This window comes from Electrona antarctica, assembly GCF_951216825.1.
Source record: "Electrona antarctica genome assembly, chromosome: 14".
NCBI classification, from domain to species: domain Eukaryota; kingdom Metazoa; phylum Chordata; class Actinopteri; order Myctophiformes; family Myctophidae; genus Electrona; species Electrona antarctica.
This window is the reverse complement of record NC_136795.1, coordinates 45456943-45472146: the sequence shown is the minus strand read 5'-3', so window position 1 is coordinate 45472146 and position 15204 is coordinate 45456943. Positions and strand designations below refer to the sequence as shown.

Here is a 15204-nt window from a genome sequence, read left to right as displayed (position 1 = left end):
CACTGTCCTCCTCGGACTCGGTGGTGGTCATCATGTTGACCAAATCATGCATTAAGACAATGTCCACCCACCTCCCCCGGGCCTCCGTCCGAGTCCATCTCGTCCACGTCATGTAGCAGGTCCAACGCATCTCCTGGAGCCATTCTTTCGTAATCCATTGTGAACTTCACTTTTAAAACTCGTGTTTAAAAGTTTTTAACTTCCTAAACGGGCTTGGTGGCTGTTTTTTTTTGGTCCTCGAGACTCCTCGTGCGTTTGTTGACGTCACACGACCTGCTGGTCACTACGACCTTTCAGCTTGATTTCGCTTTCGCAGGTGGCAGTCACAGCTGTGAACAATTAGACTATTAAAAAGAAAGGAGTTCAGATAATTTAATAGCCTAGGCTAGGCGCGATTCATACTCCTATTTTAGAGCCGAATAAAAGTCGGTTCGGCGCTGTAGAGCCTACAATGTGACGTCATTTGAGGTTCGGGGGGGCGGGTACCGTCCTAAAGTCGGCTCTTCGGTGCTACTGAAAATTTCTGACGAGCCGAAATCATTTCGGCACTACAGCGCCGAAACAGCGGTAAAATAGGAGTATGAATCAGCCCTAATAATATCATGACATGCTGTCAATTTGACAGTGTCAAATCTTGTATTTGTGAGGAGGAAGTTGTACTGAACATTAGCTCTGGTCCATATGGCCTTAACTGAACATCTATTTATGGAAATGTGTTAAAATAAGCTTTATCTGGCCATATAATATGCTAAATTGTAATGGTCTATTTTAGAAGACAATACACAATTTAAATCGCAATAGCATTACTTCAGGTATTACGTTTTAGCCTACTTTCTATTCGGTTGTTTTATATTGAAGTCAATCCTCATTGTTCATGCATATTTTGTATTCTAGAAGAGTGGCTTTATTTTGACCATTCCTACTGTAACTGGGGCTTTAGTAAACACTAAACAGCTATAATTTGGGGGAGATGGACGAAATTCACTTACTTACCGTAGTTTAAAATAAATCAAGTTCCCATACCGGGAGTCGAACCCGGGCCGCCTGGGTGAAAACCAGGAATCCTAACCGCTAGACCATATGGGACCGTGAAAGCTCTACGTTTATATTGTATTTTCACAAACATCCGTTATATTATTTGAACACTTATTCAAATACGGTACCAAGAAGCCTATTGCTTCCTTCATCAAGTTTCCATTGAAAGCTATCGACCTCTGAATTGACATTCTTTTCAGTCTTACAAATTAGCCTAGACTTTTTGAGTCAGTTATTCACAGAGTAGCCAGTAGGGGGCAGGTCAGGACTAGGAAAAGTCAGAGCCATCTAATAGAAGAGTTGCGATATCGAGGGGGCAGAAAACAGCACGGTAACGAAATTCTCATGCCAATAAAGCTCCATTCACCGCCGGTAGTGAACCGCCATATATTTAACGGTACATAAATATGTAAATCTTTAATTCTCCCAGAGATAGTCATGTCACGAGGAAAACTGGAGAGAATATTTGTTTCCATTATAGGACAGTCTGAAAATAACTTTTATACTTGGCGTTTAACCACTTAAACCCCAGCATTCCTATTCAAAAATAAGCCAATCTACAAAAATGAGCTTATAGATCTGCCATTTTTAGTGGAGACTTGGTGTCCAAGTACCAAGTACAGTTAAACTCAGGTCAGTTTTATTAAGTATAAACTAAGGGTCTAAAGTCAGTGGGTAACATGTACGGTCGCCCCTTTTCCATCTCGCCCCACTACTCTACCTAGCTGTAAATAACAAACATAATTCATGTTGGTGATTATATAAAAGGTATTATCATATTAATTTATCATTGAATAGCATGATGATGCCATTACAAAACATGGGCTACATGGAAGAAATGTGTTTTTATTAAATATTAACTGCTAGGTCCTAAATTAACTTAATTAAGCAGTCATGTTAATCTTTCTTAATTTTACAGAGTATAGAGATCGACTACTATACAATTAAATAAATCTGTATACAAGATAATTTCAGAGACCACCAATGGGTTTATATTGAACCAATTCAAAGTATAAAGACCTTGTGACTAAAGAACGACTACAGAGGATCCTTTGGAACACAGGTTCTTCTTTCGATTTCCTGAAAAGTAAACGTTTGACATACAGGGTTTCCACCCGACATTGATGATAACCAGCAATATAAAGACATGAGAAATCTGAAACAGGATCCATTTTTACTTGATATTATCCATAACAGTTGTAATCAGTAATGGACTGACCAATGTTCCACACACTGTCCAGAGTACTAAAATATAAACTCAAAGTTCATATCAAGACTGGCAGTAGTTTCTTTAAATGAAAAAGGCACATACTGCAAGTCAATGAACTGCCAGAAAAACCCAAGCAAAATAAATATAAAAAAAGTCAACAAAATGTAAATGCAGCCATATCCATAACCCTAAAAGTTGAAAACAGGTGTCCATTCGGTCTACTAAAATGATGCAATTTGTACCTCCACCTGATCAGATATAATAATAATAAGAATGTAATCATAGTTGTTGATGAGTAATTTGGCCAAGTACATTTGTACACATACGTATACCTGGAAATGGTCCTCGGCATTTAACCCATCCTAATATATTAGGTGTAGTGTTCAACTACTGAACAGCACCCGGGGAGTTGTCAATGTGTTAGTGTCTTGCTCAAGGACACTTGGACACTATAGCCAGGAGTCAGAGATCAAGCCGGGGTCCCAAAGAACCTCTTCATCTCCTGAGCGACTGCCGCCCCTTGAATCATCAAACTTTGGTGACTAATAAATCTGAACCAAAAGGACAAAAATCATGTCAGAATGTGGAAGCCTCACATTTTCTCCATCAAGGTTTGGTATGTTCACAAGCATTGAATTAAAAAGCGCCAGCTATCGCCTGCTTTACATTCAAAAAGCTCACAGACCACATTCACCCTATAAAAACTAAAAGTGCAGATCTGACCTGCTTTTTCGGCCGAGCACAGCACTTCCAAAAGCTTTTTTTCTTTTAAGTGCCAATTTAATTTTAATTTTTAGACCGCGTTGTTTCATGATCACGGTCGTCATGGGAACAAGAATGTACAACAAAAGAATGATATGTGGGAACATAATTATATGCAGATGACTGTCTTAGAGGTGAACTGATGGCCTCACTTTGAGTCTTCGCAAGTGTTACGGTATGGGCCAAAAGAAAAAAAGACCTGAAAATGTGTCTCTCAATCAGTTAGAGAGAGCCGTCTATCACTCTACTGTATATCAGAAAATATATAATACCTGGGCACCTCAGAAGACTACCCAAATAAAATAAACTGAAGTACTCGACCGGTTTGCTTGTTCTTTATTTTGTTTGGGAGGGGTAACTGACGTTTCGACTTGCGTCTTCCTCGGTCCTATTTGTCCCCCCTGCCTAAACAATAAAGAACGTGCAGACGTGCAGCTCCAGGTTATTTTTATTTGGGTAGTCTCTCCTGAAGTGTCCAGGTATTATATCTTTTCTGATGCAAGTTGTCCCTGTTGAGCACCGAGTCGACAAGCCCTTCTATGGTACCCTCTCCTGGCTGAAGCACGCAGGACTTCTCTTTACCTTTTGTGCCGTCTATAATCTTGCCGCTTTACAAGGAAAAATACACAGTTTTGGTCTGCAGATAGCTGTCCATATGCCATATTAGGTCAAGAGAGTTTTAAATCCATAAGAACCGCCCCGTCCTGACAAGCAGTTGCACTCAGAAACTGTCACGTTCTGTGTTAAGACACTTGAGCTGCTCTGTATGAGTGTTTGGTAGAGGATGGTTCTCCGTCTCCTCTTCCGCTCTGCTCTCCTCCACCAATCCCCCGTTCCCTTTCTCCGTTTTCTGCTTCTCCGCTTTGGTCTTGAACCTCAGTCCGTGGCCTGTGTGGAGTGGACAACATGGAAATGTATTTCTTGGATATTCTGACTTTAAATTGTACACTGTAAATCGCTCTAGTCTGGATTAAGAGCATCTGCTAAATGCCTAAATTGTACATACAATTTGTTTTGATTGTACCGTTCCACTTCTTGCTTTTGCAATGTAAACGTATGTTTTCTCATGCCAATAAAGTGTGTGTGTGTGCGTGCGTGCGTGCGTGCGTGCGTGCGTGCGTGCGTGCGTGCGTGCGTGTGTGTGTGTGCGTGCGTGCATGCGTGTGTGTTGACTTACTTGGACAGTCGGCAACCTCTTTGTAGGCCTTCTTCTTGCAGCAGGCTCGACAAAGGTTGAACACACACTTATTTCCCTGCAAAGTAAAAGACGGTGTGATGTACTGTAGGTTTTCAACATTCGGCAGAAAAAAATGGTCTTTCTTTTCCCCCATTAACCAATAAACCAATAAACCCCACTTAGTTGACTGGGATCGCCCCAAGGGTCTATACTTGGTCACCCCCTTTCCCACCACCCCCAAGGCCAATTTACACATGTTTTCAATCTACAAGCTCATACTATCCCTTTTCGACATGCAATCGTCTAAATCTCTCATCTATAAACCACGCATGCATCACATCACACCACAACACTGACTGTGTGGTCGGCTACAGCAGTGGTTCCCCCCCTTAGAGTATATATGAATAGAGACGGCACCCGGAGGAAACCCTGAGGCGCAATGGACATAGTGGCCGAATTTGGTATTGCAGGGCCAAGAACATGAACGCGCTGGTCCGTTGACTATCATTGTTCATGATGACACGTGAACGCGGTTTCAGTGCAATGGCAGCGCGTTCATGTCTTTGGCCCAATCAATCTCAGAATGCACTCTGTTCCTAACCGGAAGGAGGAGTGAAATCGCCTCATGCGCTTCTGAGCAACTTAATGCAAGTGGATGGAAGGAGAACTCGGGTGCCGTCTCTATTCATATATACTCTAAGTTCCCCCCCCCATAAATAGCAGATCTACAAGCACACCGATCAGTAGATCAGTTATTTCTTATTGATTACTTTAGACCCCCCCTGGGCTACAGGACTCACCTTTGGGTTCCCACACTGTTCACACTTGATGTACTTTGCTACAAAGAAGAAGAAGGGGGGGGGGGGGGGGGGGAATAGTCATTTTGTTGCCTGAGATGATTCAACTCATCTTCTAGACATAAACAAAAAACAACATGGCAATTATACTACTACTCCAGCATCTGGTATCCATTTAGATTTTAATCAAAAGGATTAGATAAAGAAAAACCTTCTGGTTTCTATAGTCTGGATCTTTTAGACAAACGGAACATAACCAGGGTATGGTGACGATGTCATTCTTACGTTTCTGCTCAGGATAGAAGTTCTTGTTGGGGTTGCGGGCTTTCTTCTTCTGCTTGTTTTTGGAGAGTGTGTCAGCGGGCCCATCAGAATCCTCCAGCGCCCTCTTGTGACAAACCGTCTTCTTCACTTCCGACTCCTTGCCGTTGGGAACAATCTCCTTTGGTCTGCAAGTCGATGTCAAGTCGAAGTATTATTTGAATACAACTACAAACCTGGAACTGGACTGGATTGGTTTTACACGTAGAACATGCCCAACAAGCTTCCGGGTTGTCAACGTGGATCAGTGTGGTTTTTGGCAGCAATAGTCATAGTCTTTGGACTGAAACTTCATTTAGTTTTAGTCACATTTTAGTCACCTGGAATGTCTTAGTGTTAGATTTTAGTCGACTAAATCTAGTTGGTTTAGTCGACTAAAATGTATTTCGGCGGGCCTTGATGCCGTCGTAATGAGTGTTTTTACACTTGCTGAAAATAGCCGATCTACAAGCTCACAACGCGTCACGTTGCAACGCGTTGTGAGCTTGTAGATCAGCTATTTTCAGCATACAACCAAGTGTAAAATGACTTATACTGGATGTCTTGTCCACTAGTCCCTTCCTAATATATTAGTCTATTTCGACGAAATTGTCAGTATATTTAGTCTTTTTTTTGCCAGTGAAAAAAGGTAGTCGACGAGCATTTTTCGTCTTAGGTTTAGTCGACGAAAACGACACTGATGTAGATCAGGGCCGTTTAATAACAAATTTCACAATATTGTATCTTTTACCCAGCCCCTCACACTGATAGATAACCAGTATAAGAGGATGAATACGCAAGGAGAAGTGAAGCGAAGACTCACGGTGGTCTGACGTACGGCTGGCATATCCAATGAGGGAAGGGCAGGCCGTTCGCCTGTTTCTGTCCCACCTCCTCTCCTTTGGCAATCTCCTCCTGAAATTACAATTTCAGCATTTAGCAGATGCTCCTTATCCAGAGTGCCTAACAAAGTGTAAGATCGGAGTAAATGCAGTAAGTGCAAGTAAATGCTACAAAGTTGAGCCCTGCGTTGATCCCGCGGGACTCAGCGCAGACGTCACAGGACTGTGCACCGGCAGGAATGGGCGGTCAAAAGAAAATGTGCGGGTCCCGAACATCTGTATCGTCCCGGAGCGAAGCAAGGAGGGTCTGACATTTGGAAGCATTTCTCAATTGTTAAAAGGCAGTACATCGTCTCTCTGCTTCTGTTTGTAACGTATTTGGGCCCTAATGGAAATTTTGTGAGACTAGACAATACACACTACTGGTTACTGCGGGTGGGAGCGTGCTGTCAGAAATTAAACAATTGCCGGAACGAGAGCAGGACTAAGAAAGTAACTTTCTTTCTTTTTTTTAACCCAGGGTAGTAGCTAAGCACAAGTGCTCATTTGCTCAGCAACACCCTGCACATAGAGACACACACACACACATTAAAACCTGGGAGATGACCAGTACAGCCTCAGTCTTATACTGTTGGCCACTAAGCAGCTCCACTGGAGCAGTTGGGGGTTCAGTGCCTTGCTCAAGGGCACTTCAGCGGTGTTGGGTGAGTGATGACAAATCACTTCCCCCGACCCAGATTTTTCCTGCCCGTCCGGGGAATCAAACCGGCAACCTTTCGGCAACAAGGGCGCTCCTCTAACCCTTAGGCCACCGCTGCCCTGAAACTCTACTCCATCGTCTGTACACCAAAGCAATTTGATGTTGAGGGACAAAAGGAGAGAGCCTAGAATAGACCTCTAGGTAGGGGACTATGGTCAACTATGACATATATCGGTTGAAGTGGTTGAAGAAACCACCCAGTGTGTAGATTGGCACAAAGGTGTTATATTCCTGTGCAGCTACCTCACAGCGCAGTCGCAACTGTCGGCTGACCTCGGCCAGACCCTCCAGCGTCTTCACCTTGGCGAGTTCCTCCCTCAAGTCCTGGTGGATCTGGAGTCTGTGCGCACACGCGCACGCACACACACACACACACACACCCCCACACACACACACACACACACACACACACACACACACACACACACACACACACACACACACACACACACACACACACACACACACACACACACACACACACACACACACACACACACACACACACTATGAAGCTATCATTGAGAGTGTAAGCACAGCATTTAATACAGAGTTACATATATTGTAATAATTTATATGATTCACAGAAATTATTTACAACTTACTTTCCGTAAATCAGTCCTAAAGGGATAGCGATGTATTTATGTGTGCACGATTAACATGGTGCACACACACACACACACACACACACACACACACACACACACACACACACACACACACACACACACACACACACACACACACACACACACACACACACACACACACACACACACACACACACACACACACACACACACACACACACACACACAGCTGGACACAGTAACGTACGTGTGATGCCAGAGCTTGAAGAGATGAGCTCGTACGTAGGACAGGGTGCAGGGAGGGTACTGCCGGACCACATCCAGGTACTCCTCGGCCAGCTCCCACACAGGGGGGCTGCAGCCCTCGAACAGCGCCGGGTTGTGGAGGTTCCCCTCTGGAGGGGAGAGAGACGTCAGAAAACACGCTTGAGCGCTAAGGAATAATGAATTCTAGTTGTAAGAATGGCTATTTGTCGCTTCCAAACAATTCCACAAAAACCCACCGATGCACCTGTAATGGCTTGTAGTTATGCGCAGGGGAGAGAAACAGAATGTCCTAGAGTTGCATGTCATTTTTGGTTTGCATATTTACTGAATGAAGTGATCGTACAAACTAGGCTTTAGTTTTGTGTGTCTTTGTTCTCTGGTGCTGGTAAAAAAAAAAGTTTGTCCACCAAAGTAGCCTTGCCGAGCCATGAGGCCCATAGGGCAGGAGCCTATCTCCTGTTTCTGTAGCGTGAGGCAGCTGGCAAGTACACCCCCTGGACATGACGCTAGTATGTCGCAGGGACTTACCCCCCAATACCCCCAATCCAACCCTTGATGCTGAGTGTCAAGCAGGGAGGCACTGGGTCCCATTTTGTAGAGTCTTTGGTATGACCCGGCCGGGGATTGAACCCCGACCTCCCAGTCTCAGGGCGGACACTCTAACCACAAGGCCACTGAGCTGGTACCAAAGTGCGTGCCCAAACAATAATCCAATAAACTAATAATCTAAACTAATGTATGCTAAATAAAAACTACAATTACCGTATAATAATAATCAGAAAATACAAAAAAAACCAGTGAAATGGCTTGTCCACGAGTGAACAGCCGACGAGAAATGTTCCTCAAACTACCTTTATTCACCGACGAAAACGAAATAAAACCTGAGCTATGCCGACTAAAACTGTGACTAAATACAGTATACTGACAATTTTGCCAACAATCTAGAGTAAAACACACGTTGGCCGTGTGCTCGTTAACACTCACCAGCGCTCATGACGCCCTGCACCCCCGTCTCCTTGATGCAACACTCCACGTCACTCAGATGCTGGATGTTGCCGTTGGCGAAGACCGGTATGTTCACTGCTTTCCTGTTGCACGCACACACACACACACACAGTAAACATGCTATTTGACAAATGTGCAACATCATCTGTAACATCGCATCATATATTACAGCATTGGCGCCGAGGGGCCAAGCGGTCTAGGAGAAGGTCTGTGTGTGCGTGCGTGTGCGTACGTGCGTACGTGCGTGCGTGCGTGCGTGCGTGCGTGCGTGCGTGCGTGCGTGCGTGCGTGCGTGCGTGCGTGCGTGCGTGCGCCCTAATTTTGCAAAAACACAGGAACCAATCTTCATCCAAATGTCTTGTGCAGGCTGCCAGTTCGGCCAAGGAGTTACATACAATATATGTTATAACTTGTGCTGATTATGTGTGTTGTGCTGCAGTCAGTGCAGTGCTCACCGTACAGCCTGGATGTGCTCCCAGCTGGCGATGCCTGTCACTGCGCCTTTCTGGTCTTTGGTGCGGCCATGAACCGTCAGCAGCTGAGACAGAAATGACATGCCGTTTACGCTGGGGTTCAGGTCTTACTAGTCTCGCGTTGCCAGACTGTACTGCCTCTCGCAAATGCTTCAAATTCAAATTCAAATGCTTCCGTCATACAGTCTGGAGAACGGAAGCTCTGATCAATGAGCTCCGAGTACAATATAAAGCGGAAGAGAAGTGATTTCGGTGTAGTTCCAGACTCTATATAGCATTCGTTTCGGAGATTATGGAATAGTTTTCTGGCTACGCGAGACTAAGGTCTTACTGGTCTGGTGGTACAATCTATGAGCCTGTGTGTAATTTAGTGTGTGCGCTCTAGACTTTGATGTGTGTGACTGTGTGTTTGCGTGCGTGCGTGCGTGCGTTGCATTAAATTGTTGTGAAACTTGTCAACTTGTCAACCTAGGATCATTATGCAGATCTGAATAAAAAATGAACTGTATTAAAGAATACCTGACAACCAGCCTTCTCTAACATCTGGGCGTAGCGCACCGTCTTGTCCATCTCCTTGAACACACGGATCTTACATGTGATGGGAACAGACAGCTTCTCATTGGCCAACTTGACTATGGTAAAGAGAAAATCAAAAATAAAGATTAATACAGTTGTTTATTTTCCCCCCCCAATCATAATGGTGCAGCCCTAAAGCAGACTTACTCATTTTCTCCAGCAGCTCCCATTCATCTTGCAGGAAAACTCCGTAACGCCCTTAGAAAGACAAAGCATACAGAAAGGTTCATTCCTCTGTACCTTGCATAAGGTGTGTACTGTACTCTATATATTACACGTAGGGCTGGGACTGGATTAAAAAAAAGTATCTAATTACTTAACCCATTTTGGGCGGGAACCCCTTTTGGTGTTTTAAGCATTATGTTGTACTTTAGTCATTGAAAAATATTTTTGAAAAATCGTGAAATGTGGCGCAAATCTTTGAATATATATTCTTTCAGAGTGAACGCAGACAGGGGTCTGCAGCCAATTACAGTACAATATAATTCTGGGGCTCCTTGATATGAAATAGTTTGAGAACAACTGACACAGAAACATAGGGTTTTTCAGAAAACGGTCAGGATTTAGAAGGCATTCGTAGAATCGTTCCCAGGTCTAAATGGGTTAAAGGCTTTGAAATTAATTCATCGGATATCAATATTTTGACCTGAGAAGCAATTTTCTTTTCAGTTAAAACGGACTTTGGTATACCAGTCAATCAATTTCTTTATCTAAATGTCCCATCCCCTGGGCCGTGCGAGTGGTCTGATCGTGCTTATTCTCCCATTCCGTACACTGGGGTGTGTTGTCTGTTGGTTGGTGCACCGGTATGATGGGTACACCTGAAATTCCAGTGAGAAAACTAAGCGCAATTAAAATGTGCTATTTTTTTTTTCGTTCTGGAATTAATTAACCCATTTAGGCCTGACCTCAATTTTTTTTTTAAATATCTTCTAAATCCTCCAGTTTTCTGAAATAAATATTTTCACGACTTTTCAAAAATAGCAGACCTACAAGCTCGTAGCGCGCCGCTCGTAGCGCGCCACTCGGTGGCGCGCTATGAGCTTGTAGATCTGCTATTTTTCAATAGCCAAATTATAACATAATGTCTAAAACACCAAAAGGGGTTCCCGCCCAAAATGGGTTAACCAAAATTAAATCAGTTGAAAAGTTCCAGCCCTCGTTACACTATAAATGATGTGGTGAGAGTATCTCCTCTACGTTCCTCTGCGTTTCCTCTACATGTGGTGGGGTAGGTACCTCTCTTTGCTATCATCTGGGGACAGCCCAGGTTGAGGTCGATGGCGTCACAGTAGTCCTGGGCCAGAAGAGCAGCCTGCACAAACACCTCGGGGTCGTTGGCACAGAACTGACACACAACAAACAAACACAGGACCGTGGATTACACCTCTCCTTCTCGCCTGGCATTAAAGAGCCACTATGTAATAATGTTAACAATCCACCCAAAGGCTTTGTCTTCATTACCCAACATTCTCTGCTCAGTAGTGAATTATGCTCCGTGCCTGCCTGCCTGCTCGTTGCACTGCAGAGCACGTTTACACTTGCGTGTGTGTGGTGTGTGTACGCCTGTGCATAATATGCATGGATTAAAGCAAAAGAATGATTCCTAAAAAATGAACACAATGTAAACGTATGCTGTTTTAGTAACATCGTTCCTGCTGTTCTACCTACTGCCAACAAGTTGAAGAAATCACAGATTGAGGCTTTAACCTTTGCTTTTGCCTTTTAAATGGAATTCCTGAAACTATTAAGATTTTATGAAAGATGTTTCTGCTAGTTACTGTAGTTGTATTGCTAGTTTGACCTCTTCAAATTCTCTAATCTCATTCTCTCAATGTGTCTGCGACGCATTGAGAGCTTAGATCGGCTAGTATTTTCGCTGTGCAACATGCTTCAATAGAAGCCGTGCTTGCTGGCTTCTACGGAATCCAAAAGGACCGAAATCAGTCGCGGCGACTGAGAACTTCAATCCATGGACACTTGTCTGTAATGTCCTCACCTGCGTGATGAGGGGTCTGTCCTCCGGGCACACTTCATTGTAGAGGTTGTCTGTAATGTCCTCACCTGCGTGATGAGGGGTCTGTCCTCCGGGCACACTTCATTGTAGAGGTTGTCTGTAATGTCCTCACCTGCGTGATGAGGGGTCTGTCCTCCGGGCACACTTCATTGTAGAGGTTGTCTTTGTCTGTAATGTCCTCACCTGCGTGATGAGGGGTCTGTCCTAGGGCACACTTCATTGTAGAGGTTGTCTTTGTCTGTAATGTCCTCACCTGCGTGATGAGGGGTCTGTCCTCCGGGCACACTTCATTGTAGAGGTTGTCTGTAATGTCCTCACCTGCGTGATGAGGGGTCTGTCCTCCGGGCACACTTCATTGTAGAGGTCGTCTGTAATGTCCTCACCTGCGTGATGAGGGGTCTGTCCTCCGGGCACACTTCATTGTAGAGGTTGTCTTTGCGGTAGTTGCCGTCGCGCACAAACACCTGGGCGTGCAGCATGGGCGTGTAGCACAGCTGGGCGCCGTGGCGCCGGCTCAGCAGGCGCCAGGCCAGCTCACTCTGGTCCACCATGGGCGCCACCACGAAGCGCGCGCCCTTCAATGTGCTCCTCCAGAAGTCAAAGCCCTGGAGCTTCGCCGCCATCACGGCTGCCTGGCTGCTACCACAGAAGCTTTGGTTAGACATAAGGTTGGTGAGGGGTGCGTTAACCCATTTTGACCTGAGATCAGATTCTAAAAATGTCTTCTACATCCTGACAGTTTTCTGAAAAAGCTATGTGTCGTTCTTCGATTTAAAAAAAATAGCAGACCTATGGCGCGCTATGAGCTTGTAGATCTGCTATTTTTCAATAGCTAAAGCATAACATAATGCTAACACCAAAAGGGGATCCAGCCCAAAATGGGTTAAAACGACCGGATTAAGGTCGGTGAGGGGTGCGTTAAAACGACCGGATTAAGGTCGGTGAGGGGCGCGTTAAAACGACCGGATTAAGGTTGGTGAGGGGTGCGTTAAAACGACCGGATTAAGGTCGGTGAGGGGCGCGTTAAAACGACCGGATTAAGGTTGGTGAGGGGTGCGTTAAAACGACCGGATTAAGGTCGGTGAGGGGCGCGTTAAAACGACCGGATTAAGGTTGGTGAGGGGTGCGTTAAAACGACCGGATTAAGGTTGGTGAGGGGTGCGTTAAAACGACCGGATTAAGGTTGGTGAGGGGTGCGTTAAAACGACCAGATTAAGGTTGGTGAGGGGTGCGTTAAAACGACCGGATTAAGGTTGGTGAGGGGTGCGTTAAAACGACCGGATTAAGGTTGGTGAGGGGTGAGTTAAAATGACCGGATTAAGGTTGGTGAGGGGTGCGTTAAAACGACCGGATTAAGGTTGGTGAGGGGTGCGTTAAAACGACCGGATTAAGGTTGGTGAGGGGTGCGTTAAAACGACCGGATTAAGGTTGGTGAGGGGTGCGTTAAAACGAACGGATTAAGTTTGGTGAGGGGTGCGTTAAAACGACCAGATTAAGTTTGGTGAGGGGTGCGTTAAAACGACCGGATTAAGGTTGGTGAGGGGTGCGTTAAAACGACCGGATTAAGGTTGGTGAGGGGTGCGTTAAGACGACCGGATTAAGGTTGGTGAGGGGTGCGTTAAAACGACCGGATTAAGTTTGGTGAGGGGTGCGTTAAAACGACCGGATTAAGGTTGGTGAGGGGTGCGTTAAAACGACCGGATTAAGGTTGGTGAGGGGTGCGTTAAAACGACCAGATTAAGGTCAGTGAGGGGTGCGTTAAGGGTTGGGAGAGGGTTAAGGTTAGGTTTAGGTGTGCTGCCCCGTGGGAGGTTAGGGTTATGGCGAGGGTTTGAGATAGGTTGTAGGACTAATGACTGGTCTAACCAATGACTAGTCTAAACTAAGTACTGCACCACAGAAGGAGAACAATGAATGTTCAATGTATTATTTACCAATACTAATAATGACATACTACTACTACTGATACCAATACAATACTATAATAACAACAATAATGATAAACACAGCATTGGAAACAAGTGTTTTCCAGTGCTATAGCAATAAAACAAAACATGCATCATTAAATGTTCGGATGAATTGAATATAGGCTTTCTTGGGTTTTAAATCCTTTTAGCAGACCTTGAATAAACTGTTTTCTGCAAAGAGCAAACTGTTAATAAAGTATTCAATCAAACAGAGATATTGAGAGAGATGCAGAGAGGACAGACAAGACATGTACTTGTTTAAACAATAATATTAGGTTTATATTGTACATTTTGTCAACCCAGTGTGCTTGACCTTAAAACAAAATATAAAGAAAATGCATTAGGTTATAATGCATTATTGTGTATTCATTGTAATACATACGGTATACATTGTAAGACAGTGAGACACACGGTCATGCCATTATCATTATAATGTCTCATCCACCCACAGCACATGATTGCAGCATAGATGACCACTGCTTCTGTGATCATAATTATAATACGATTTGATTATTCCTATTAATAACTGTTTTATAGACTATATACTAGTCTAACCTTGCACCACGTCTATATCAGCTCATTGTATATCTGAATCTGATTGTATAGTAGTACAAAAATGTCTCTCAAGTATAAGCCAGCTGACGTGATTTCTGTGCACAGACCTAATATTACTGAAAATGTCATGTCATCATACATGTGCATATTGTTATTGTTGTCGCTACACCAGTGACCATATATATGTACACACACACTACAGACTACACACTGTAGACTAGAGCACATGTAATGCAGTGCATCTGACATGGTCGTAAAACATATTTGCTTATTCATAAAACACAAACATGGACGCTGGACGAACTACACAAGGTAGCCTACACCGTCTTTCTCGTGTTCTTACAATGTATAATAATTCATCGAACGTTTAGCGTTGGGAATTTATTTTATTATTTACCTTCTGTCAAAATGTTGGCAAGTAAACCGCAGCTGCTTTTCACGTTGGTTGGTGTAACCATCAAATGTGACCGACGGGAAACACGGCAGCATAGGAAATCCGCTCCGACGGCGTCCAATGTTATACCGCTTTACAGCGTGGTATGTGCATGTCGCCCCCTACCGACCGTTCCGTGTGCGTTGCATAATTCCACTTCATCATGAGCAGCGGTCCAAAGTAAAGTACAAAGGAATTGGCATCAAAATGTACTTACAGTAACAAATTCAAAGTAGCCTAGTTTAACAATAACAATGTCTTCATGTAATTGGTCCTCACTGTAATGCTCATGTTAACATACCAGGTCCATTTTTATCATGACCATTAGTGACTATAGTGAGGACCAATTATATGAAGCAAAAAAGTACAGATTCTTGTATAGTTATTGCTCCACATCATCAGCCCACCACTGATCATGATATACTTTAATACTTATTA

General features: G+C 44.1%; 1 protein-coding gene across 3 annotated transcripts; it reads right to left on the bottom strand.

Annotated features, from left to right (window-relative positions):
• Nucleotides 1-2190: 2190 nt before the first annotated feature.
• Nucleotides 2191-14821, bottom strand: dus1l (dihydrouridine synthase 1-like). 3 transcript variants are annotated; one of them, XM_079520330.1, is made up of 14 exons: nucleotides 14731-14821; nucleotides 12195-12450; nucleotides 11034-11142; nucleotides 9942-9992; nucleotides 9738-9850; nucleotides 9201-9283; nucleotides 8725-8828; nucleotides 7721-7868; nucleotides 7127-7223; nucleotides 6105-6196; nucleotides 5267-5430; nucleotides 4985-5022; nucleotides 4185-4260; nucleotides 2191-3895 (listed from the first exon to the last, which is right to left on the bottom strand). In XM_079520330.1, exons 2-14 carry the CDS (start codon nucleotides 12432-12434, stop codon nucleotides 3729-3731), a joined length of 1482 nt encoding a protein of 493 aa, XP_079376456.1. In that variant the 5' UTR covers nucleotides 12435-12450; nucleotides 14731-14821; the 3' UTR covers nucleotides 2191-3728. The 3 variants fall into 3 exon arrangements, with proteins under 3 accessions (XP_079376456.1, XP_079376455.1, XP_079376457.1); XM_079520329.1 differs by having other exon boundaries at nucleotides 12195-12447; nucleotides 14731-14815; XM_079520331.1 differs by having other exon boundaries at nucleotides 12195-12462; nucleotides 14731-14790.
• Nucleotides 14822-15204: the final 383 nt, after the last annotated feature.